This window comes from Macadamia integrifolia, chromosome 9 (assembly GCF_013358625.1).
Source record: "Macadamia integrifolia cultivar HAES 741 chromosome 9, SCU_Mint_v3, whole genome shotgun sequence".
Taxonomy (NCBI): Eukaryota; Viridiplantae; Streptophyta; class Magnoliopsida; order Proteales; family Proteaceae; genus Macadamia; species Macadamia integrifolia.
Genome location: NC_056565.1, coordinates 20,070,717 through 20,095,717, shown reverse-complemented (window position 1 = coordinate 20,095,717; position 25,001 = coordinate 20,070,717). Strand labels below are relative to the sequence as shown.

The 25,001-nt window shown below is 43.7% G+C and overlaps 1 protein-coding gene across 5 annotated transcripts in view; it reads left to right on the top strand.

Annotated features, from left to right (window-relative positions):
* Positions 1-25,001, top strand: part of LOC122089371 (adenylate kinase 5, chloroplastic) — a 129,751-nt gene that overhangs the window by 49,222 nt on the left and 55,528 nt on the right. For all 5 annotated transcript variants that reach the window (XR_006143317.1, XR_006143316.1, XM_042659044.1 and 2 more), the window contains exon 4: positions 4,251-4,397. Coding sequence is in view for 3 of the 5 variants with exons in the window: in XM_042659044.1 (XP_042514978.1) it covers positions 4,251-4,397 (147 nt within the window). In the remaining 2 variants the exon portion in view is untranslated. The remainder of the gene's footprint in view (positions 1-4,250; positions 4,398-25,001) is intronic.

Sequence of the window (25,001 nt, the reverse complement as noted above, 5' to 3'; positions counted from 1 at the left end):
GGGTGTTCTTGTATTTTTTTCTTTTTTAGATGCTGTTGGACTTTAAGTGAGGGGTATTATGGACATTTAGGGTCGCTCTACCTATTAGGGTTGGGATATATAATGTAAAAATGTATAAAAAAGGGGGGACTCATCATTAGGAAGAATAGAAGTGGCGGCTAGCCTTTCTTAGCAGATTTCTGCAGGTTTTGTGTATGTTTTCTCATCTTTTGATCATTGAATGAAGTATTCACCTCTTTTTCTTTGATCAATCTTCTTTGTTTCTTCATTCTATCGCAGTGTAGAATTGAAACGAAGTTATTTGGATTAGTTTAGAGCTGTTCTTGGAGTTTTGGTGACTTTCGGTTACAGGTCTGGTTATCAGATACAGGCCTGGACTGCATCACATCTTTTTATGGCCAAAGCGGGTAATATTGAAGTCACCTCCCCATTCCCAAGGAGAGGAGTCGACCTGAGGGGCAAGGAGATGGAGATTGTCCCAAAGCTGGGACCTATTAGGGGCACGGTTGAGGCCATAGATAGCAATGAAGTAGAAAGGGGTACCCCTAGAAGGGTCAGAGAAGGAGAAGTGGATGACTTGAGAAGAGGAGACAAGAGTGATATAGGTTTTAAAGGGATTCCAAAGGATCCAAATGCGCCCATTGGGGCAAGAGGTGTTAATTGGAGAGGAAGGACCACGAGGGGGCAATAGAGGAAGCAATATGGGAGGCATTAGTTTCAGAGACTCTAGTTTCGAGGAGGTAGCAAAGGATATAGTGAGAGTTTCTGAGGCGGGAGTGAATTTCAGCATGCTTGGCTAGAGAGTTGAGACCATCGACATTCTAGATTGTCTAGAAATTCATCGAGAGGAAAATGGGAGGGGCATGGAGGCCTTGGAAAAGGCTGGGAGAAGGGGAATTGCTACGGTGATGATGACGATAATCCTTTAAGGGGGGATCCAATGGACGTGGAAGGAGAGAGGACTAGAGAGAAAGTTCAGGGAAACAGGGTAGGGGGATTAAAGTTAGGGGGGATGGGGGAAGGCTTGGAGGGGGAGGCCTGAGTCCTAGGTGCTGAATTAAGGTTTATTGAGGATATGGGGGGAGGGGGAGCCATGAAAGAAGTGGATTTGACACTATGCTGGTTCTTGGAACTTTCTTAGCCTTGGAGGGTAAAGATTTGGCAGGCTTAGTAGGACCCTTACGACGAGGGGGAGCCATAGGGGAAGCAGGCAGAGACGAGGTAGGGTCATACCGATTGGGAGGCTTGGCAAGGTAAGGAACCAGAGGGAAAGACAATGTTGATGGCAGCGTCGTAGGGTCCTGATGGCAGGGAGGGCCATCAGAAGAGACCATAGAGGATGGAGCAACAAGTCCTTACGTGGTGGTGAGTCACATACAGCAAAGGTGCTGTCGTGGCAGGGTCTTGCGGAAAGCGGGTCATCGCAGGGGAAGGGAGCAAACTATCTAATGAAGGCTTAAGAGGGAGATGGTCCAAGTAGGTGGGAGGACCAGTAGGGGCTAAGGTAGTGACAGAGCTGAAGCAGACGTGGCAGAGTCCTGATGCCCTTATAAGGGGAGAGCATCATGGTCGGGAGAGGTTGGTGTAGACATGGCATGGCCCTGCTGGATGAGGATCGCGGCAGGGGAGAGATCCAGATGAGCAGCTGATGAAGTTGTGGCAGGGTCCTGATGCAATAGGGGAGAGCATTAGTAGAGGATGACGTTGGAGCAGACACGGTAAGGCCCTACTGGATGAGGATCACAACAGGGAAGAGGTCCAGAAGAACAGAGGATAAAACTGAGAGGGTGCTGATGTAGACGTGGCACGGCCCTGTCGTTCACTACAGGGGAGGGCAGCAACACAGGAGAGACAAATGCAGTGGGAGGGGCAAGGGTGAGGGCGAGGAGAGGGCAACTGCAGGAGGCGGAAAATCTTGAGGGAGGTCCAGGTCGAGATTATTGGAGGGTCTTGATGCTAAAGGGGGGACAAAAGAGGATTGGTTGGGGTAGGAGGAGAGACCACGCTTTCGGGGAGCAGGCGGGGTAAGTGGGTAGAGGGGATGAGAGGTTGGGTCAAAGGAAAAGAAGAATTGGGTGGGTGGGCTGGGAGGTGAAGAGAACCACGATGGGTCAGGTAAGAGTGGGAGGAGGAGGTTTGGTTAAGAGGAGGTAAGTGGGTGGGCCTAGGGAGGAGGCCCATAGAAGGATGGGCATCGCCAGGGGGCAACAGAGTAGAAGAGCTGGGCTGCCATAAGGAAATAGAGGAGATGATTTGCGAGCCCTCAAGGATGGCAGGGCTAGATATGGGCTGACTCAATCGACAGGAAGGGATGGGACAGGTTAGGGATAGGGTGGCAGGGCAGGAGATAGAGGTGAGAAAAGGGGTAATGTGTGAGAAGGAAGAGGGAGAAAAGGGGTAATGTGTGAGAAGGAAGAGGGGGTAAGTTGGTGACAGGTACTACAGGAGATGGAGCAGGCAGGAGAGGCTCAGTTATCGCGGAGGAAGAAAGGGCAGTGGGAGAAGGAAAAGAGGAGGGAGAACTAACACGGCTGTCTGACAGAGCACAGTGGGAGCCGTTGGTGTCGGGAGAAGAGTCTCGGAGGGCAGAGAAAGGGTTGAGACTCATAGGTAAAGCAGCATGGACCGAAGGTCCCAGGTTGGGATGAGAGAGGGCACAGGGGTGATGTGACCACAGGGCTGGGGATTCTCGAGCCTTGGGATCTTCCACGAGTTCGCTGGGACCAACTCCAGCCTCTATGCCTGAATCGGAGGTTTTTTCCGGCCTCAGTTCCTGAGACAGCAGCGACCTGAACTCCAGAGGCACAAGGTCAACAATTTTTTTTTAGCTGAAGGACGAGAGGAAGTGGTTGAAGCCAACGGGAGGCAGATATCTTCATACATTGATCGGAGGACCAGTTGAGAGTCAGAAGGAAGGTCCATTCTCTTATCTTCATCAAGGGCTCCAGTTTCGTGCAGTCTTTAGAATGATGTCCAAAAAGCTGGCAAGTTAGGTAGTGTGGGGGGGGGATCCAGTCGTAGCAGATCTCTTGGTGGAAGGAGTGTCCTTCTTCGTTCATGATAGTCACTGAGGAGGGCGGACTGGCGGAGTGTCTTCAGCCGATACTTTGACTCATATTCTGGCGAAGGCCAAGTTCTTCTTCATCTTGTTTCTGGAGTCAGTGAAGACTGAAGAGAGGGGTTCTGATGACAGAACCAATAATACTCAGGCCCTTTTCTTCCCAGAAATGCAGGGGAAGGTTGGGGAGAGCAACCCAGAGAGGAATGGACTGGAAGTCAATCTCGTGAAGGTTCAGAAATTGGTTCCATTGGTTCAAAAAAATCTGATTTTTTCCTACTTCCCAAGGTCTGCCTTCGAGGGCTATGGTCATGCATTGATCGTTTGAGAAGTTGAAAAGAAAATTCCATTATCCAAGATGTGGATGCCCATCGAGTCCTGAGAGTGCCATTGGTTTAACAGGGAGCGTTTAACAATGGGGAATGGAGGTCTGCTGCCAATGAAATGGCCAGCAAGGCAATATCTCCACTTGGAGATTTCAGAGTCCAGGGAACCGGCAGGGTAGAGACCAACCTTTTTACCAGCCAGAATGGAGGGGGGGGGGGGGCACATAGTGGAGGGCGAGACATTCAGAAGAGGATGGGTTAAGGACAGAGGACCAGGTCTTGGGGCGAGAGGGAGAGGAGGCATGCAAGTTGGGAGAGGAATTGGCAGGGAGGGTGGAGGGACTGGGAAGAATGGTAGGGGAGAGAACGTCGGTTAAAGGGCAGGGGGGAGGGGAGGAAGCATTATCAGGGGAAGAGAAGGGAAGGGAGGATGGGGTGAAGGGTATGCAGAGGGTGTCCGTTGGCCATGGAGAGCAGCCGCTGAGGGTCAGGCCTTAATGTTCAAAGTAAACTCCTCATTCCACGTTGAGTTTCAGTGGCTTAGCATGCCATAGTTCTCAAAACCATCTTTATGCATTTCATCTTTTCTCGGAAATCATCTTTGTCTCATTATATCAGATGCATTTGAGGTCAGTTTTATGAGGATAAGTTCTCTATGGTACTCACAAAAGCCATGTTCTTAGTGCTTATCATAGATCACAATTATATTTTCTATTGTACCTTCCTTTTTTTTTTTTTTTCCGCTCAAATACCTGTTTTAAAGAATACACAGATTTTAAAATTTTCTATCTTTGAAATTCTTGTTTCCTGGTTGTTAGTCATCACTTTATTGGCCTTTCACAGATATCTTATCTGTTAATATTCAGGTTCTTGATGAAATTCTAATTGACAGATGTGTCGGAAGGAGGCTTGATCCGGTAACTGGGAAAATTTACCATCTTAAAAATTTCCCTCCAGAGTCAGATGAAATAAGGGCAAGACTTATAACACGGTCTGATGACACTGCCGAAAAAGTAAGTTTACATGTTCTCTATAATGTTATGACACTAAAACCCAGTTTTTGTTTCCTTCTTAACCCTCATTCTCTGTAATTTCCTGGACAGCAGCCAAATAGTGTTGAATATAATGTGAACTGGGACTATTGTGGTGTCTATTGATGTCAAATAAACCGATGCTTCTAAAATATTATGAGCCCATAATTTCTTCAAACTTTGTGAAAGTTTTAAAGAAAAGATCATGCTTAGGCCAAGGTATTGTGTATTTTCTCTCTTTTCGGATGATCTGATGTAGTGGGAACTACTATTGGATATGGATATTGTATATGGTGGATCATCCCAATTTCCATGAAATTTTTTCTAGCTGGTTATTTTTGTTCCAGATTGTATAAATATTACACTTTTAAATTATTGGATCAGAGGAGTAATATGTGATTCAGCTGCGTTCTTTGCTTGGTACAACTCAAGTCTCATAAGGTTTATTCTAGTTTCTGATTTTAGACTCCAGTGTATGTATCTAGGAAATGACTAGTTGTACAAATGAATGGAATTTACAGTTTTTTTTTTTTTTTTTTTTTTTTGTGCACTTCTCCAATGCGTATACCAACTTACCTTTTTTTTTTTTTGGGGGTGGGGGGGTGGGAGAGGTTGATTCTGTATTTGAACATTTAGAGTTGATTATCCAAAATTGATGCCAAGACATTCCAAGATGGTGGAAGAATGGATTTTTCCTTTATAAAGTACGCTGTCCGATAGCTAATAATTTTGGCACCTGCGTTGAGCAGTGACAGAGTTTTAATAGCTTTAGTTTTGTAGAATAGCTTTAAATTTTATGTAGGGTTTTCACTAAAAAAGGTATCATCACGATTTACTGCAGGGAAAAAAAATTCACATGCATATGCTCTGTAGAACTGTCTTTTCTTTAATAAAAGAAACTTTCTTCTACCATTCCAAACCCAAACAAAAATTTTCATTAAAAAAGAAAAGAGTTTCTACTTTGGACTTAAATAAAAGAAAAATAATCTTGAGTTCCCTTAGTGAAGGTTTATCTTGATGATCTTAATCATGGGTAAGCCTGAATCTGTGCTGCAACACTTGAAATGATATAAAGACTACCGTATCCATTCTTTCTAGTTTTAACTTTCTCTTTCTTATTCCATTTATTAATAAAGTTTAAATTACGAAAATACTATTGTATTTTGCATGTACAGATAGAAAGGAGAATGTATATAATTTCTGGTGATGCAAGGCCCCTATATCTTTTTTCTCCTTCAATTGTAATCAAATCACTCCTCTTTACAGGGGGGCATCCCAAGGCTTCTGTTGAACATGACCATACCACCTCAAACGACTTTCCCAGAGCTTATCATTAATCGGGGCAACTCTCACATCTCTAATACTATCATTCAATACTTTATCGTTCCTAGTTGTGCTGCACATCCATCTAAGCATCCTCATATCTGCTACACATAACTTCTCTATATGACACTTTCTTACTGCCCAACACTCCTCCCTAGACATCATAGCCAGCTGTACAACAATTCTATTGAACTTCCTTTTAATCTTTAGAGGGATACATCTGTCACACATCTCTCCAGCAACTCCTCTCCAAGGTTCAAAATTTGGGTTTTGACCCTAGTCGAGATGTCTCTAAAATTTCGTGGAAACCTGAGAATTTTTCCTGCAACGGTGGAAACCTTGGTTTCAGCTATCTACTTTCCTGCTAGAAAATGGCATCTTCGTCTTCAAGTTCTCCACTCAAGTAGATAAGATCCATACTCTTGAAGGGAGGCCCTGGCTCATTGGCAAGAAACCTGTGTTCCTTCGTGTTTGGGATGAATTCTCCATCTTGAACAAAGTTGACCTCAAGAAGATCCTTGTGTGGGTTAATCTCCCAAATCTCCCTTTTCACTACTAGTGTGCCAAGGGCTTGAGCTTGTTTGGTTCCATTCTTGGAAAACCCCTGTTCTCTGATCACAGAACCAAACTGATGGACCGCCTATCCTTCGGCAGAATTTGCCTTGAAATTTCGACAGATGAAATCCCTCCAGCCTCTATAACGATCCATGATGATGAAGGGTTCTCCTTTGTTCAGCCAATCCACTATGAGTGGCTCCCCCACATTGGCTTTGCTGCCACTCCTTTAGTCACAGCTCTTCTCAATGTTCTGCTAAGGTGGTTGCTACAAGAATTGTCTTCTGCACTTTCCTCCTTTGCTTCCTCATCACCAAGAGTAACACTATGTGTGCTCATTTGAGTTCGTGTTTCTTTCCATTTGGATAATGTTCTAACTGTCGGGTCCCCTTCCCCCTCCTCCTCTATGGCCTGAACCACCATGCCCTCCTACCCTTCGGCGGTCTCCGTCGCCGGACTCCCTTTAGCCTCCCTCAACCCTCCTCTCCTTCCTCTCTCCTTTGCTCTCCCTGAAGCCGTTGACTACTCTCCCTCTTCTATTCCACCTTCAGACCTTCCCCTCCCCTCCTCCCTTTCTCCTTCCTCTCCTTCCTCACCCCCATGCCCATCCCTCCTCATTGACTAAACCTTGGGCCTCCATTGCCCATCCCTCTTCCTCTCCTCCCCCTCCAGAGTTGGCCTCCCTCTGGTATTTGTGCCTCTTTCCTTAATCGATGATAAGAAAGTTGGCTTTTGTCCCTCGGGTCACCTAGAACCAGGCATCTTTAAATGGAAGCTATGCAGTGTTGGACATTTTATGAGTAGTAGGCCCCGTTCAGCATTGTTCAAGTTTCTCTTTGAAAGCAGTGGCGGCTCTTTGGCCATTTACAATCCTTTATGCTCAACAATGGCATCTTTATCTTTAACTTTTCTTAAGAATTTGATATGCTACGTGCCCTTGAAGATGGTCCTTGATGTGTAGGAAATTAGGCGGTCTTTCTTAAGAAATGGGACCCTTTCACAAACCTAAGCACAGTCGACTTCAAATCTTGCCCCATTTGGATCACCCTCCTCAACTTGCCTCTACACAATTGGGGAGAAAAGGGGCTCAGTATCGTTGGGTCCATAATCAGGAAGCTTCTCTTCTCAGACCAAGTTGATGGACAGACTAGGGTTCACTAGACTCTGTGTCGACTTTCCTGCTGATGAGCTGCCTCCCTCCTTAATCACTATAATCGAAGAAAATGGATTCTCGTTCATTTAGCCACTGCATTTGTTAGAATATGTATATTAGGGGTACATTAGGAATTGTTTTATGTTAAGTTGTCCTTATATGTAATTTCTCTTATTTCCCTTTTTTTTTTCTCTTTCACCTCCCTAAGGGAGGAATATGTAATTCCCTAAATCAATATTTGAATATAATTTGGGTGAGATGAGCAAGTGCTCATCCACGTTTTTGGCTCCCACCGTATCTCCTCTTTCTCTCATCTTCTCTCCTTATTCCTTCCTCTCTTCCATCTTCTTCCCTCATCTCTAACCTTGGTACTTCTTATTTCTAACTTGGTATTAGAGTTTGGAAAAGGTTTGAGAGTTGACTCATCTTCCTTGCTCCATTCTTTAAGTCTCTTTTGGAACCCTAAAGAAAAAGGGTCCATTAGAGGCTATACAATATAAGAAAGTATACAAGGAGGTATAATGGAGTAGAAACAAGTTGAAGGCACTTACAAGGAGTTTTGAAGGCTACAAACACTGATTGAAGCTCACTTGGAGAGGAGAAGCTCACAATAGCATTATCGCCTGGCCCTATTTCGATTCTTTTTTTCTCTCTACTCCATGTTGGGTTGAGAGTGGTATAGCTTAAAAGAATCACCCAGGGGTCTAGATTTGACTCCCCAAGCCTTGCTTGCTGATTTGGTCCCCTTCTCCATTTGCTGCCAAGTATCGCCTGTCTCTGTTTTTTTTGAAATATATGGTCTAAAATGGCTGGTAAAGTATGTGTTGGTTATATTTTCTAGATGATTTCTCTCCGGTGATGCTTGTGTGTGGTTATTGGATGAAGCTCCATAGTTTGAAGTGGATTTTATTGGCTTTCCATCAAGTTTCTATGGTTCACTAGCTTACTTTTTTTTTTTTTTTTTCAAGAAGAAGGTTTTGGGGTGTTCCCCCTTGCTTTGAATTTCCCCTTGGAGTGTTGGTTAGGGATATCCTTACATTATATCTGATCTCTCGGAACATTTGGAAGCTACATTGGGTGGGTCGAGCAATACCAACCCCAGTTCGATTGTCTTTGACAATCCTAACACCTAGATTTCTCTTGTGAAGTTGGATAGTACCAACTACTTGGATTAGTCACATTTTGTGAAGCTATCCCTGTGGAATAGAGGGAAGCTCAGATAGATTACACTTGGGCTATCAAGGCTCCCGCTGTCGCAAACCCCGGGTACCAGAAATGGGAAACTGCAAACTCCATTGTCATGACTTGGCTACTTTTCTCTATAAAACCTGAGATAGGTAGGAGATTTATGAGGAAGGAAACTGCCAAGGATATTTGGGATAGTGTCTCTAGGATCTATAATAGGGTAGGTGACTGTGAAGGTCTACCAGCTTCTTCAGCAGGCACTCTCTATGAAGTAGGGTACTAAGTCCATTTCTGACTACTATAACACTATTATAGGCCTCTAGAAGGAGTTTGACCATTATCGAGATCTTCATTTGACCAATCTTGATGATGAAGCTAAGGTCTATAGATCTTTTGAGAAAGAGCATGTTCTGATACTTCTAGGTGGGCTGAATTCAGAATATGAGCAGATCCGAATACAAATTTTGGGCCGGTCACCCCTACCTACACTTGATGAGGTGTGTAGCTACCTCCTGAGTGAGGAAACCATGAGAGGTGCCATGGATTCTGCACCTTCACTTGAGCGCTCTGCTCTTTCCTCCACTACTCACAGAGACTGGCGTGGAGGTGGCGGAGGTCAAGGGACCTCCCGTGGAGGTGACAGGGATAGACGACAGTGTGATCATTATGGGAAACCTGGCCACACTTGAGAGAGGTGCTGGGTCCTTCATGGCCATCCTAGTACACATGGTGGATCTTCTGGCACACGTAGTGGCTGCAGAGGAGGGGCTACAACCCATGATACTATGACAGAGACTAATACTAGAGGCCCTGCATAGATTGATTCTAGCTCCTCTAGGGATGATATTACAATGCTTCGCCAGTTCATGTCTCAGCTTGATAGCCCGTCTACCTCATAGGATGCCTCAGCTTCTGTTATGCATGTCACCACCACTGCACCTTCCACAGCTCCCTTGTGGGTCATTGACTTTGGTGCCACTGACCACATGATTGGTACATCCCATTACTATGACTCCCACTCCATTTGTTCTGGTAAGGATAAGATCTGGATAGCTGATGGTACCTTCTCCTCTATCTCTGGTGAAGGTAGTATTCTTGTTACCTCTTCCATTTCACTTGCTTTTGTCCTTCATGTTCCTAACCTTACCCTGAATCAATTGTCTATGAGAACTTTAACTAAAACCTTGAATTGTTGTATCACTTTCCCTGCATCAACAAGGGAAGGGCCACAATCCTCTCCTAGCTTATAATTCTGCTCACTAGGAGAACTTGCTGGTTTATATCCCAACATTTTTGTTTCCTTCAACAGATCTAGAACAAATTTTCTCTGGTATACATTGATTCCCTTCTTAGATCTTGACACTTCAATACCCAAGAAATATTTCAAGTGTATTAGATCCTTAATCTCAAACTGTTTAGCCAAATAACCTTTCAGTCTAGTTATCTCCTCATTATCATCTCCAGTCACCACAATATCAATATACACAATCAGTGCTGTGATGGTGCCATTACCTCTCCGTGTAAATTATATGTGATCTGCTTGACTCTGGGAGTATCTATTTTTTAGAATGGCTTTCTAAACCTCTCAAACCAAGCCTTTGGTGACTGCTTCAGACCATAAAGTGCCTTCTTAAGGAGACACGCTTTCCCATCGGCTCCCAGAAACTTGAAGTCAGGAGGGGGCTGTATATACACTTCCTCCTCTAAGTCGCCATAGAGGAAAGCATTCTTCATATCCAATTGATATAAGGGCCAATCTCTATTTTCTGCCACAGACAAAAGAACCTTTATTGAGTTATGTTTGGCCACAAGAGCAAAGGTCTCCTGCTAATCAATGCCATACACCTGACTGTACCCTTTGGCCACCAATCTTGCCTTGTACCTGTCAATAGCACTATCTGATCGGTACTTGATTATATAGACCTATCTGTATCCAACTGGAATTCTCCCCCTGGGAAGGTCAACCAGTTTCTAGGTACAGATCTTCTCAAGTGCCATCATTTCCTCTGACATAGCTTGTTTCCACTTAGAGTCTGATATAGATTTAATAATAGTTTTGGGGATAGAAGCAGAAAAAAGAGCAGCTGTAAAAGCAACACTTGAAAGAGTGAGAGCATCATAGGAAACAAACTGGGCTATAGGATTAGTACAGGCTCTCTTGCCTTTATGAACAGCAATAGGGAGATCCTACTCCAAATGAGGACAGGAGATGTTACCTGACTGAGGAAGGGGAAGCTCAGGATGTGGATTCAAAGTGGACTCTTGGCAGATCTTCTTTGTCCTTCTTGTGTCCACAATATAAGGGGCCTTCTCTGTACAAGGTTCATCCACAGTAGGAACATCATCCACCTCTTTATGTTTACCAATATCAAAGGAAAAAGGTGTAAAAGACAATGGGGTAAGAAATGGAATGGCATCAGCAGACTTTTCACTATCATTTCCATTCTCCCCCTGAAGAGGATGCTGATGAAATGCAAAGTAAGGGGCAGACACAAGTAAGATTACATCTTTGGAAAGAAATCGGATGGAGGGTGATAACACTTATAGCCTTTGGTGGTGGAAGAATACCTAAGGAAGAGGCATTTTAGAGCCTTGGGATCAAGTTTGGTTCGGGCGGATTTGTTAACATGTACATAACAAACGCGACCGAACACCTTAGGAGGAAGAGGGAAAGTAGAATACTGAGGAGATAAGAGTGCAACTGGGTTTTGAGACCCAAGAATTTTGGTAGTTATGCGATTGATGAGGAAAGCCGTAGCAAGAACGGCATCAGACCAAAAAGTTTAGGAACATGCATAACAAATAAAATACTTCTACCAACTTCTAACAAATGGCGATTTTTCCTCTCAGGCTTAGCTACCCCATTCTGTTGGGGTGTATCAATACAAGCAAGCTGGTGGATAATACTATTATTAGTGAAAAAGTTTGTAAACCACCATACATGTACTCTTCCCCTTTATCAGACCGGACAATTTTGATCCTGGTTTCAAACTGGGTATAGACCATTTGATAGAAGTTTTTAAAGACATCAAAAACATCACTCTTTTTATGAATGGTCCAAGTACAACAAGAAAAGTCATCCACAAAAGAAACAAAATAGCGATGGCCAAACAAGGAGGTAGTGGGACAAGGTCCCCAAACATCAGTATGCACAATGTGAAAAGGAATAATAGATCTATTACCATGATAGGGATAAGATGAACGACAATATTTAGTAAAAGTACATGGTTCATAATGAAATGCATGAGTAGAAAAAGATGTAAACAAATGAGGTAACTATTTCCTCATAACAACAAAAGATGGATGTCCCAAATGCTGATGCCAAAGCATCACAGAGTCTATAAAACTAGCATCACTACGGCCACATGCATGGGACTGTGTTGTAGTAAAAAAAGGTAACTGTGGCTCAAGACAATATAGGCCGCCCTCCTCACATCCACTGCCAATAGTCCTCTTTGTCACCAAATCCTGAAAGAGACAATGAGAGGGAAATACCAGAGGCTAGTGGGGAAGCTGATTTATTTGTCTTTGACTAGCCCAGACATTTCTTATGCAATGGGAGTTGTGAGCCAGTTTATGCATGCACCCAAGAGTGGGCATTTGGATGCTGTGTACCGTATCCTCAGATACTTGAAGTTCCTTAGGGAAAAGGGCTTTTATATGCCAAGCACAATCACTTGAGGATTGAAGGCTATACCGATACTGATTGGGCTGGATCTATTTTTGATAGGAGATTTACATTTGGTTATTACACATTTGTGGGTGGTAACTTGGTTACATGGAGAAGTAAGAAACAACCCGTTGTCGGTAGATTCGGTGCAGAGGCTGAGTACAGAGCAATGGCTCATGCTGTTTGTGAGCTCACTTGGCTATGTCGGTTGGTTCTTGAGTTGGGGTATGACACTGAAGGACCTATAAGACTCTACTGTGACAACAAAGCAGGAATCAACATTGCTCACTACCCAGTATAACATGATAGAACAAAGCATATTGAAGTAGACCGACATTTCATCAAGGAGAAGATTGATTCCGGTAATATTTGTACACCCTTTGTGAGGACAGGTGATTAATTGGTGGATATCTTCACCAAAGGGCTCATTCCTTATCAGTTCAGTACCCTCTTATGCAAGCTGGGAATGTATGACATTTATTCTCCAGCATGAGGGGGAGTGTTAGAATATATATATTAGGGGTACATTAGGAACTGTTTTATGTTTAGTTGTCCTTATATGTAATTTCTTTTATTTCCCTTTTTTTCTTTTTCACCTCCCTAAAGGTGGAATATGTAATTCCCTAAATCAATATTTGAATCTAATTTGGGTGAGATGAGCAAGTGCTCATTCACGTTTTTGGCTCACCGTATCACCTTTTTCTCTCATCTTCTCTCCTTCTTCCTTCCTCTCTTCCATCTTCTTCCCTCATCTCTAACCTTGGTACTTCTTATTTTTAACTACATTATGATTAGTTGCCGCCTCATTGTACCTCCTGCAAATCCTTTGGCCATCTTTTGGGCCTCTGCTCTTGCCCCTAATACTCTATCGGCTCTCCTGCTGAGGAAACCTCTAGAAGCCCCCACCCCTATGATCTCTATGGTCGCCAGAAAAAATGAAATAGGCTCCACCGCCGACGTAGCTATAGCTATATGCCTCTCCCAGGCATCCATGACCTGCGATGACTCCACTGCTGCCAGATTATCGCTGCTTGATCCTGTGGTCCTTCCTCATACCACAGGTCCAAATAGATTCTCGGTTCTCATCTCGCTGGGGGCTCCTAACTCTGGTTCTTCTGACTCCAAGAGTGACCTTTCCTCACCTCGGAACTCTGACTCCCTATGGGACGGCTGCTCTGGAGAGGGTTACCGTGCCTTCGTTGATACCTCTTTGTCTGAGACTCCCATTCCCCCTTTACTAGCTTTATCTCCCACCGACATCCCCCCTTCCTCTTCTAACCTTACCTCCTTTGGCACTAGCACGCTTACATCCTCGATTATTAACACCTGTCCTCTCCTATCCCTTGGTGGTTCGGCCCATATAACTTCCAAGGCCTGGCTTCCCTCCTCTAACAACATTCTCCTCAACAACTGCCCTCCTTGGCCTGGCCCACCTATCCCAACACCATAATTTCGGCCCACCTCTCCACCCAACCCTGTCCATCCATCAAACCTTGAACCCACGGTGTCTTGGCCCCCTCTAAACCCGACCCGATTAATCTATCACCTCCGCCTGACGGTCACTTGAGTTATCCTACTTTCGACGCCTCACCAGCTCCCCTTGCAGCCGCCGATTGCAACTTGGCTGTCCTGCGAGCTCCTCTTGCTGTTGAAGTTGATTCCTCGTCTGCCCTGCGAGATTCTCTCGTGTTTGAAGACCCTTGCCTACCACCTCGACCTTGTAATCTCCCTACGCCCCTTCTGATGTTGCCCATGCTGTTGTCATCCCTTTAGCCTCTTCGGCTCTGCAAGCTTCTCTTTCCCCTTCTGCAGCCACTCCCTCTGGAATGCCTGACTTTTTGCCTCTGAAGTCGATCTTCTTGTTGCTGCCACTTCAAAGTATACTGTTCGAGTTCCCCCTGCTCCTGTTACAAACTCCCAAGCTGATGTCATCCCTCTAGCCATTCCGGCACTACGAGCTCCTCTAGCCCCAGCTGCTGCCCCCTCTGGGCTGTGTAGTTCTCTCGCCCCTTAAGACGAAGGCCCTGTTGCTGCCATTACTGCCTCTGCTGCCAGAGTCTCCTTGACTCTCCAAACCGCAAATGCTCTCGTCCGATCCTTCCTCGCCCTTGCAATGACTCCTCCCCTTGCCCAAGCTATCTCTGATAACTCTGGCTCTTTGCCTAACACTCTACAAGCCTTCAAAACCTTAACCGAGAGTTCCCCTCCCCTCCTCCAGGCTAACCATTCGATGCTGCTTCCAGTTGACTTCAGCCAGTTCCCTCCTTCAGCTACTCCCTACACCACCACCACTCACACCCACCACCAGACAACCCATTTTGGCCCCTCTGAACCAAAGCTGGCCCCCAAAAACCCGAGGCCAGCTCCAGCCTCAAAGCTTAGCCCGAAGCCTTATGTCCCTTCGATGGCCCAGAAGACTAGCCCTGCCTAGCCTTCACCTATCAGAGAATACCATTGCCACGAGAGAAGCTTTTCTATTGCTGGTCAATGATAGAGCTTTTGAACCCATCTCCTACTACCTCCAAATGACCCTGGGTCTATTTGGAATGTCTGAGGCCTTAACTCCTTGGCAAAGCATGCCTCCATCCGATCCCTTATCAAATCTTCCAATGCCCGCCTCTGTTGTTTCTTGGAAACTAGAGTCCTTTATCCCAATGCTTCCCGTATTGCCTCTTCTATAGCCCCGTCTTGGTCTTTACCAATTATGCAAATTGGCCCTATGGCCAGATCTGGATCTTGTGGGACCCTCTCCTCCTCAGTGTCACTTCCCTTGCCTCCTTTCAATCTATCCATCTCTTGTTCTTCGGGGCAAATAGTGCTTTCACTATTGTATATGCCCTAAATTGTGCCTCTGGAAGACTTCCCTTATGGAATGATCTTCGCTTCCTATCTTCGTCAGTTAACCCTCTGCCTTGGGGTATTGTTGGGGACTTCAATGTGGTCAGATTTGGCACAAAAAAGTTGGAGGTGACCCCATTGACCCCCACTCTGTTGAGGCCTTTAATGATTGCCTCAAGGACATTGGTATGAACGACCTTCATTGGTCTGGTGCCAAGCTCATTTGGAATAACTACCGGTATGGCAATGACCGAGTTGCTTGCAAACTTGCTTGGCTTGATTCTTTCCCCCCTCTCATGCCACTTTTGACCCTCCCAACATCTCTGATCAGTGTCCTGTCTCTCTCCTTGTTTATCCTTCCACCTCCTTCGGTCCCAAGCCCTTCAAATTCTTCGATATGTGGTCCCTTCACTAAGATTTCCTCCCTTTAGTCCGTGAGGCATGGCACATCCCCGTGCATTCTTTCTCCTCCCCCCATCTCCTTCTCCAGGAAGCTTAGAAATATCAAGGCTGCCCTTAAGCTCTTGAATTCCATGTGCTTTGGCAACATCTCTGACAGGAATTCCTCTTGTAAGTCTTGGCTGGAAGCTACCCAGTTTAGGCTTCAACTTGATCCCCTCAATCCGACCTTGCCGAGGAGGAAAGTCTCTTTCCCTTGAGCGATCCTTCCTCTTGGCTCAACAAGAAAGCTTCCTCAAGCAGAAATCCAATATCAAATAGTTGGAGCTTGGAGACTCCAACTCTGCTTTCTTCCATCGTTCCGTCAAAGGTCGGATCAATGCCAATCCCATCTCCCTTCTCATCTCTAGAAATGGATCGTCTCTGCACAATCCGAGGACATCAAATATGAGGCTTCCTCCTACTTCTCTGATCTTTTTAGTCCCCCTCCCCTTCTTATCTCCTCCCTTCCCCCTCTCTAATCAACAAATTTATCCCTGACCACCTTCTCCCCTCCCTCCAATCCACCCCTTCTGATGAGGAAATCTTCTCTGTTGTCCTCTCTCATAAGGCCAACAAAGCTTCTGGGCCTAACAATTTCAGCATAGGGTTCTTCACCTCTTTCTGGGATATCATCAAGGTTGACCTCATCTGGGCTATCAAAAGCTTTTTCTATAATCCCAGCCAAATCAATAGTGTAAACCATACCTTCCTTTGCAGCTTTGCCTCATCCCAAAGTCTGAAGGGGCCTCTTTTATGCAGGACTTCAGACTCATCTCCCTTTGTAATTTATTTTACAAAGTCATTGCCATAATTCTTTCTCTCCACATCCAGAAGGTCATTGACTTCCTTGTCAGCCAAAATCACTTTGCCTTCATTTCAGGCAGGAGCATTGCCCATAATATCATCCTATGTCATAAAATTATCCATGGCTTTGACCGCAAATTTCATAGTTCAGAGGCTCTCCTCAAAATTGACATTCATAAGGCTTTTGATTCCGTCCGTTAGGATTTCCTTTCCAAAACCCTGCTTCAAATATCCTTCCCCCAAACTTTGTCTGATGGATTCTCGCCTGCATTTCCACCCCCTGTTCTCTATTCTTGTCAATGGCAGTTCGGCTAGCTATTTCTCCTCATCGGTGGGAATCCGCCAAGTCTGCCCCCTTTCCCCCTTCCTCTTCTTCCTTAGCCGAGAAGTCCTTTCTAGATCCATTCAATCCTCCACCGACCTCCACCTCATCTCCTCCATTCCCAAATGCAAATCCCTTTCCCTTGCCCACCTTGCTTTTGCAGATGACCTCATGATGTTTTTGAAAGCCGACCCCATCTCTATTCCTCCGTCATGTCTTCCCTTCGCCTCTTCGAGAGCCTTTCGGGTCTCCATACCAATTTTTATAAATCCTGTATATACACCTCTAGGATCTCCGAGGCTCTGAAAGCCCGCCTCCTTGATATCAGAAGATTCTCCTTTGACTCGCTTCCTGTCAAATACCTTGGTCTTCCTCTCATCCCTGTTAGGCTTTTGGCCCATCACTGTACCCCCCATCCTTGATCTCTTGTGGAAGAGACTCTAGCTTTGGAAAGGCAAACTGCTTTCCTATGTGGGGCTCCTTGAGCTCTCCAGATCCGTGCTCCAATCTATGTACCTTGTAAAATAGAAGAGAGAAATAGAGAGTCCTGCAATTTGTGCAAGGAAGTCCCAATTGTGTGTTTGGGGCTGCCCACTTCTATTCTTTATATAGAGCTTAGATCAGCTATTACAAGTCCTATTACAAGTAAGATATAAGTCCTACTAGGAATATGAATCCAAAACATAATAGAAAACTAACATAGGCTTACTAGCTTTTAACTTAGACATCAATCCTAGTTGAACTAGGACAATCATAGTTGGACTAGCAAAACACCATGCCGCAAGTTCCTCCCCTTTTCACGATAGACTTCTAACACTCCCCCTCAAGCTGGAGCATAGATGTTAATCATGCCCAGCTTGTTACAAATATAGTGCACTCTACCACTCCCCAAAGATTTAGTGAAAACATTAGCAAGTTGTTCTACTATGCAAACATAACTTGTAAAAATAACTCCTTGTAGATTTTCTCGAACAAAGTGACAGTCAACCTAAATATGCTTTGTCCTCTCATGGAACACTGGATTAGACGTAATATGGATCGCAGCTTGGTTATCACACCACAACTGCATAGACGAAATGCATTCAAACCCAAGTTCTGTCAACAACTGCTTTACCCACATCAACTCACAGGTGATATGAGCCATATCACAAAACTTAGACTATAAGCTAGACCTAGCCACAATTGTTTGCTTCTTGCTCTTCCAGATACAAGATTACCTCCAACAAATGTATAGTATGCAGTAGTTGATCGCCTATCAATAGAAGATCCAGACCAATCAGTATCACAGAAACCCTCAACGTGACCACGTCCATGATCAGAGTAAAGCAAACCACAACTTGAAGCCTTTTTGAGATATCATAGAATACGAATAACAACATCCCAATGAGATATTCAGGGAGACGAAAGAAACTGACTCACAACACTGACAAGAAAGGCATATCAGGCTTAGTCACTGTCAAATAATTAAGCTTTCCCACCAATCTTCGATACTTCTCAGGATCATCTAACAAGTTACCACTTTCAACTATAAGCTTCACATTTGGATTGATAGAAGTATTCGAAGGCTTGGACCCTAACATTCCAGTTCCTGTCAGAAAATCTAGAACATATTTTCTCTGAGAGAGGGAAATACCTTTTCTTGACTGAGTAACCTTAATACCTAAGAAATACTTCAACTATCCTAGATCCTTGGTCTGAAACTTCTATTGTTGATGTGTTTTCAAACTTTGGATCCCTTTAATATCGTTTCCGGTGATGACAATATCATCAACATAAACAATAAGAAATATCCTTCCTGTGCCAGACTTTTGATAGAATACTGAATGATCACTATCACACCTTGATAGACCAAACTCACGAACCACATCAGTGAACTTGCCAAACCACGCTCTAGAAGACTGCTTCAAACCATATAATGATTTCTTTAGTTTGCAAACCATACTAGACTCCCCCTGATTAACAGACCCTGATGGTTTCTCTATATAAACCTCTTCATGTAAATCACCATTAAGAAAATCATTCTTCACATTGAGTTGATATAACGGCCAATGAGAAGATGCAGCAAGAGATCAAAATACAAACAAAAGCCAACTTGGCCACAGGAGAAAAAGTATGCAGATAATCAACCCCATACACCTGTGCGTAGCCCTTGGCCACTAACCGAGCCTTCAATCGAGCAAGAGAACCATCGGGGTTTACTTTAACAACATAGACTCACCGACAACTAATAACGGACTTACCCGGAGGTAATGGTATAAGATCCCAAGTATGATTTGTATCCAAAGCCAATAACTCCTCTTCCATAGCTGTCCTCTAACCAGGACTAGACATTGCTTCTACAATAGACTTAGGAATAGGATGATACGACAAAGTGGAAAGACAAGTATGAAAAGAGGAAGGTAGAACAGAATAAGAAACAAAATTGGAAATTGGATGTTGGGTACAACTCTGAACACCCTTACGTTGTGCAATGGGAACATCAGTATCAGAAATGGAAATACCTGGATCACGGACCGTAGACGAAGTTGACGAGGTAGGAACCATAGAGACAGGGGGTGTGGAATCTATACAAGGATAGAAATAGACGGTTGTACCAACTGGTGATGGAGGCACAACTGGGGAAGGTGGTGGCACCATTGTATCTGCAATAACCTATAAAGAATAATTTTGAATAACATATAGGGGGAAGATCATCATCCATGTCAGACATAACAACAGATTCATTGGGATAAGAAACAGACTCAAAGAAGGATACATCAACAGTAACAAAATATTTCTGAAGTGTAGGCAATAACAATGATAACCTTTATGAGTACGTGAGTAACCCGAAAAGATAAACTTAAGAGCACGTGGATCCAACTTTGACAAACTGGGATGATGATCACGAATAAAGCAAACACAACCAAAAATACGAGGAGGGAGAATAAATAAAGGATCAGAAGGAAATAGCAGAGAATGGGGAATAGCACCCTTTAATAATGATGAAGGCATCCGATTTATAAGAAAACAAGGAGTTAAGACTGCATCTGACCAAAACAATTTGGACACTTTCATCTCAAACAAAAGAGACCGAGCAACCTCCATTAAATGCCTATTTTTCCGCTTAGCAACACCATTTTGTTGGGGTGTGTCTGAGAAGGAACATTGGTGTATCATACCACATCCAACCATAAACTGAGAGAAAGGTCCAGAAAAGTATTCCTTGGCATTATCACTTTGTAAAACGTTGATAGCGACATTAAACTGATTCTGAATTTCAGCAACAAAGGTACAAAAGATAGAAAGTAACACTGATGATGCTTCATTAAATAAATCCAAGTAACTCTAGAATAATCATCAACAAAAGTAACAAAATATCGAAATCCTAATTTGGAAGTAATGGGACAAGGATCCCATACATCCGAATGAACTAAAGAAGAAGGGTGAGTAGACCATTTATTGACTTTAGGTGGATAGCTTACACAGTGAAGCTTCCCAAACTGACACGACTTATAATCTAAAGTGGAAATAGAACGGAAACGAGGATTAATCTTTTGTAAACCCTGCAAAGACGGATGTCCTAGGTGACAATGGATTTAATGGGGGCTGAGGATACTTAAACAAGCAACGGAAGTAGAATTGTCTTCAAACAAATAAAGCCCCCCAACTCTACGACCTCTACCAATCGTCTTCTTCGTCGTAAGATCCTGTAAAGCACATGAATCAGGAGAAAAAATTATAGAACGGTTATAAGCTTGTGTAAACTTACTCATAGATAAAAGGTTAAACAAGAAATTGGGTAATAGAAGAATAGACGATAATGACAGAAGAGTTAAGATGAATATTTCCAGTGCCTTTGATTTTGACAATAGATCCATTAGCCAATGTGACAGTAGGAGAAGACTCTTGAAAGGAGGAAAATATACTTGACATACCAGACATATAGTCTGATGCACCTGAATCAATAATCCAGGGTCGAGAAGTTGAAGAAAGATATGCAGTAGCATTACCTGTCTAGACAAAAGTAACAAAGGAAGGTTAAAGAGTCCGAAATTGAGTATCCCGTGCAAATTCTTCATCTCATCTTGGCCATTTTTCCTTCAGATTGTCCAGGTTGAGAAGGCTCAGTAACTGCTGTTGAATTAGAAAACTATTTTTGAGGAGGTTTTCCGTGAAGTTTCCAACAAAAGCTTTGGATATTTCCTGGTTTACCACAATGGTGGCATGTTTGTGCTGAACCATCTGAAGTGTTGGAAGTACCAGAAGGTTGACCCTTATTATTTCCACTACCAGTATTACAAACCTCACCTCAATTATTATTCTGAAACACAAGAGCGGAGCTCTCCATTGGTGTAGGTGAAGGATCATAAGAATTCTCTCAAGATACTCGTAAGACTCGAGAAAAGGTATCTGCAAGAGAGGTCACTTTATCACCTCCACGAATTTGAGATCGGGCAACATCATACTCTGGTCCAAGTCCACCCAAGAAACCCATAACTGTGAGCTGTTCCCGTTGGTTCTGCATCTTCTTAACATCACTACTAATTGGAAGTAGAAAGTTCAACTCCTTATACATCATCTTCAAATCAACAAAGTATTGAGTTAGAGGTCAACCATTCCGATCAACCCTATAAAAATCCTGAGATAGCTCATAAATACGGGAAAGGTTGTTATGTCCAGAATACAGAATGTACAGATAATCCCACAACTCCTTCACAATATCGATATATATATATATAACTATCAACGATAGAGTTATCCATCAAGTTCAATAGCTGACCCAAAATACGTAAATCAACAGTGTCCCTTGTAGCATCCTTAGCAGGTTTCTCCTTTGTAAGATGATCCTGATGTTCTCGACCAGTTAACACTAACTGTACGATTTTCTTCCATTGTTGAAAATTGGCAACTCCTACAGGCTACAAGTTTCGTCTCTGTAATTCTATGAGAGGATGATGATATCACCTTAGTAACAGTACTCTTTAGCTTAGTGTCAGCCATTAAAGCAAAAGAGAATTACCAGAGAATAGAGAATCAGAAAACAAATCGCACAAATTCTTAATCTTATGTAACCAATCAATCCTAATAGAAGAAAAACTAAACTATCATACAAAATCACTAAATCAGGAAGAATTAGCTCAAATTGCAAAACCCTATTTCAGGCCAATCCTGGGTTACCTATGGTTTGGGTTGTAAGGCTCTGATGGAGACAAAAAATGGACCAAGTGTTGCTGGGTAGGTGGGAAAGAAAATCTCTAAAGGGTTTTTCAAACTGAGCTCCAAATAGAAAGATATGACCAAAAAAAATTTTGGCAGAGTGCCAAAACCCTGACAGCTTTGATCGATTTTCCCACCTCTTGAATACTTCAATCTTCAATCCAAAAAACCAAACCAGCACCCACTAGCAGTTACTTAGAGCTAATCCTTCACACAACATAATTGATTACAACTTAATGAATCCTTCATTCAAAATTCCAGCAAACTAAGGGATGAAATTACCCCCTCCAGAAATCGTGGAGCCTAGGGGGAACCATTAACTACATGTGATGGAGAGAGGGATTGTTACTGATGGAAAAAGAAAGAGCTTTGATCGATTTTTGCTTGGTGATCAATGGCTCTGATACCATAAAAATAGAAGAGAGATAGAGAGAAAGAGTCCTGCGATTTGTGCAATGAAATCCTAATTGTGTGTTTGGGGCTGCCCGCTTTTATTCTTTATATAGAGCTCAAATCAGCTATTACAAGTCCTATTACAAGTAAGATATAAGTCCTACTAGGAATAGGAATCCAAAACATAATAGAAAACTAACATAGGCTTACTAGTTTCTAACTTAGACATTAATCCTAGTTGAACCAGGACAATCCTAGTTAGACTAGGAAAACACAAGGGAGGAGCCTGCGGCTTGCACATGACTCCTCCCCTTTTCACAATAGACTTCTAACATACCTTCATTGGTTTGGTATCTTTGTTCTCCTTGCCCCCAACCATCAAAGCTATCGAGTCCCTCATTAGCTCATTTCTGACTCTACCAAGTTCCTCCGTTCCTCCAGTTGGAGTTCTGTCTGTCACTCCCTAAAGCCGAAGGAGGACTTGGCCTAAGGCGCAACAAAGACATGAACTCGGCTGTATCCTCAAGCTGATCTGAAGAATTGCCTAAAAAAACATCTGGGTCTCCTGGGTTTACTCCCATCTCCTAAAATTGAACTCCATTTGGTCCATTGCTCAGGGTCTGGACTCCTCATGGGTCTAGTGCGCTTAGCGTTAAAGGCCATCACCTACCCCATTGGGAATGGTGCCTCTACTTCCCTTTGGTTTGACCTTTGGCACCCATTTTCAAGATATCACATTGCTACCTCTGTTATTGCTATTATGCCCCCTTTTCTAAAGTTGAAGCTAACCCCACTGTGAACCTTGATTGCAATCTTCGTCCTTGTGAGGTAGGGACTTAAAAGTTGCCTCTCCTCCCCATCTCCTTTCTTGAGATGAAACAAACATCGAAAGAGCAGAAATCAGATTCAAAATCTGATGTGTTTTCATAGTAGGGATGGTTTCAACAAAAAGATCCCGATATTAGAAACCAGTGACGACATCAATCCTTTCGACTACCTAGTCGCAACCAGGTCATACGAAACCAACTTCAGACAGACGATACCAGAAGATAGCAGCAAATCGATGAAGTAGAAGACACGAACAAAATTAGATATGATTTGCATTAAACCTTCGTTGAAACCCTAGTTCTTATTTTCCTAAGAACTAGAGCTTCACTAGTAGCATGAAACCTTTGAACGATTCTCAAACCAGGAACTTGTTAAGCTCTAATACCATGTGTTATTGCACAGTTTCGCCACTCGTTAACCCGCAGAACACAGGTCAGAAATTTGCCCGGAGGAGACTCCTAAACTAGGCTCCGATGGAAAAGTTAGTCTTGGTGAAGAGATATTGCACAAATGTTTAATGGGAATAAGAGTTTACCTTCTTCTCTAGCCCTTCTCACCTTATATTGAGCATACAGGTCCCCTATTGGTCAAGGGTCATGGGCACGTGTCTCCTCCTTATAGGGTGAATCTTTCCTTATCGTGATTGATCATAACGGCTAACTTGATCTAGGTTGGGAATCGAAACCGTTAACCATGGTAGGAATCCTCCAACGGCTAACTCGACCTAGGTCGGGAATTAAAACCGTTAACCTAACCATATTAGAAATTCTCTAACGGCTAACTCTACCTCTACCAGCCCCATGGTTTAGTGTCTTGAGGGTCAAGCAACCAAATAATCCTGCTCAAGTCCCTCAATATCCTAAGAGAGGTCAGGTGGTCATGGGATCGGGTTTGACCTACCTGCCCTGGTCCCAGCGGCCTTGGGAAGGACCACCTGACCATTGATCGGTCCACTGTTATATGGTATATCATATGCCCCCACTCCGCGAGCTCCTAGTATAGGAGCTCAGGGAGTAATAGGTGTTAGCATTGTTGTTTGTCGCATCTTCTACTTGTGTCATTTATGGACCTATGGTGAAGTTTGGGAGTGTGCTCTGGTGATATTATTACTTGGGTCTCCCGCCCATCCTGTGTTGGTATTCGTGCTTTTGTGGGAGAAAAAGCTACCACCAGCCGCTGTTCATAAATAAGGGTATATCTTCGTCAGGCAAACGTGTCAAACGATGAGTGGTTCCTAACACGAAGTGGGAGATCGGGTGACCATACGTTGTTTGATTGTGTCTCATTGGATGGGTAAGGAGTGACCAGATTCGTGTTTTCTATTGGTTTGTTTTTGAACTGACGTTTTGGGTACTTAAACGTCACCTTGTCCGATCAACGGCCTGAAAAGGGAACGCTTCTGTCCCTGTGGCATTTTGGTTATAAGGTTTGGCAGTTGGAGTGCAATAGAGCTTTTAGAGACATTTGAAGAGGAGATTTTAGTTCTAGACTTGCCTTCTTCCTTGTTCGAACTATCCTCCAGCCCTTTCCTGGTAAGTGTGTTGTTTGATTGTAGTGTGTTGTCGTATGGGTTCTAGGACGTCGGACTCTTCTGGTTTTGATGCTGTTTCCTGAGGGCCTTCATCTTCTTCTTCTTCTTCTTCTTCTTCTTCTTCTTCTTCTTCTTCGTCATCTTCTCCTAAAGTTATCCGAATGCCTTGGGCGATGGTTAGGGAAACCAGTAGGTGTCGTCAGACTCCAGCAGAAGGTCCTTTTGTCCCCCAAGGGTCTCAAAGGATTTCAATGAGGGTACAGGACCCCACTATTGGCCTGTCCTTGGGGGATGTGGCCTCCAGGGTTACTCCTGCCGACATGGTGAAGTTTCGTACTAGGTATTAT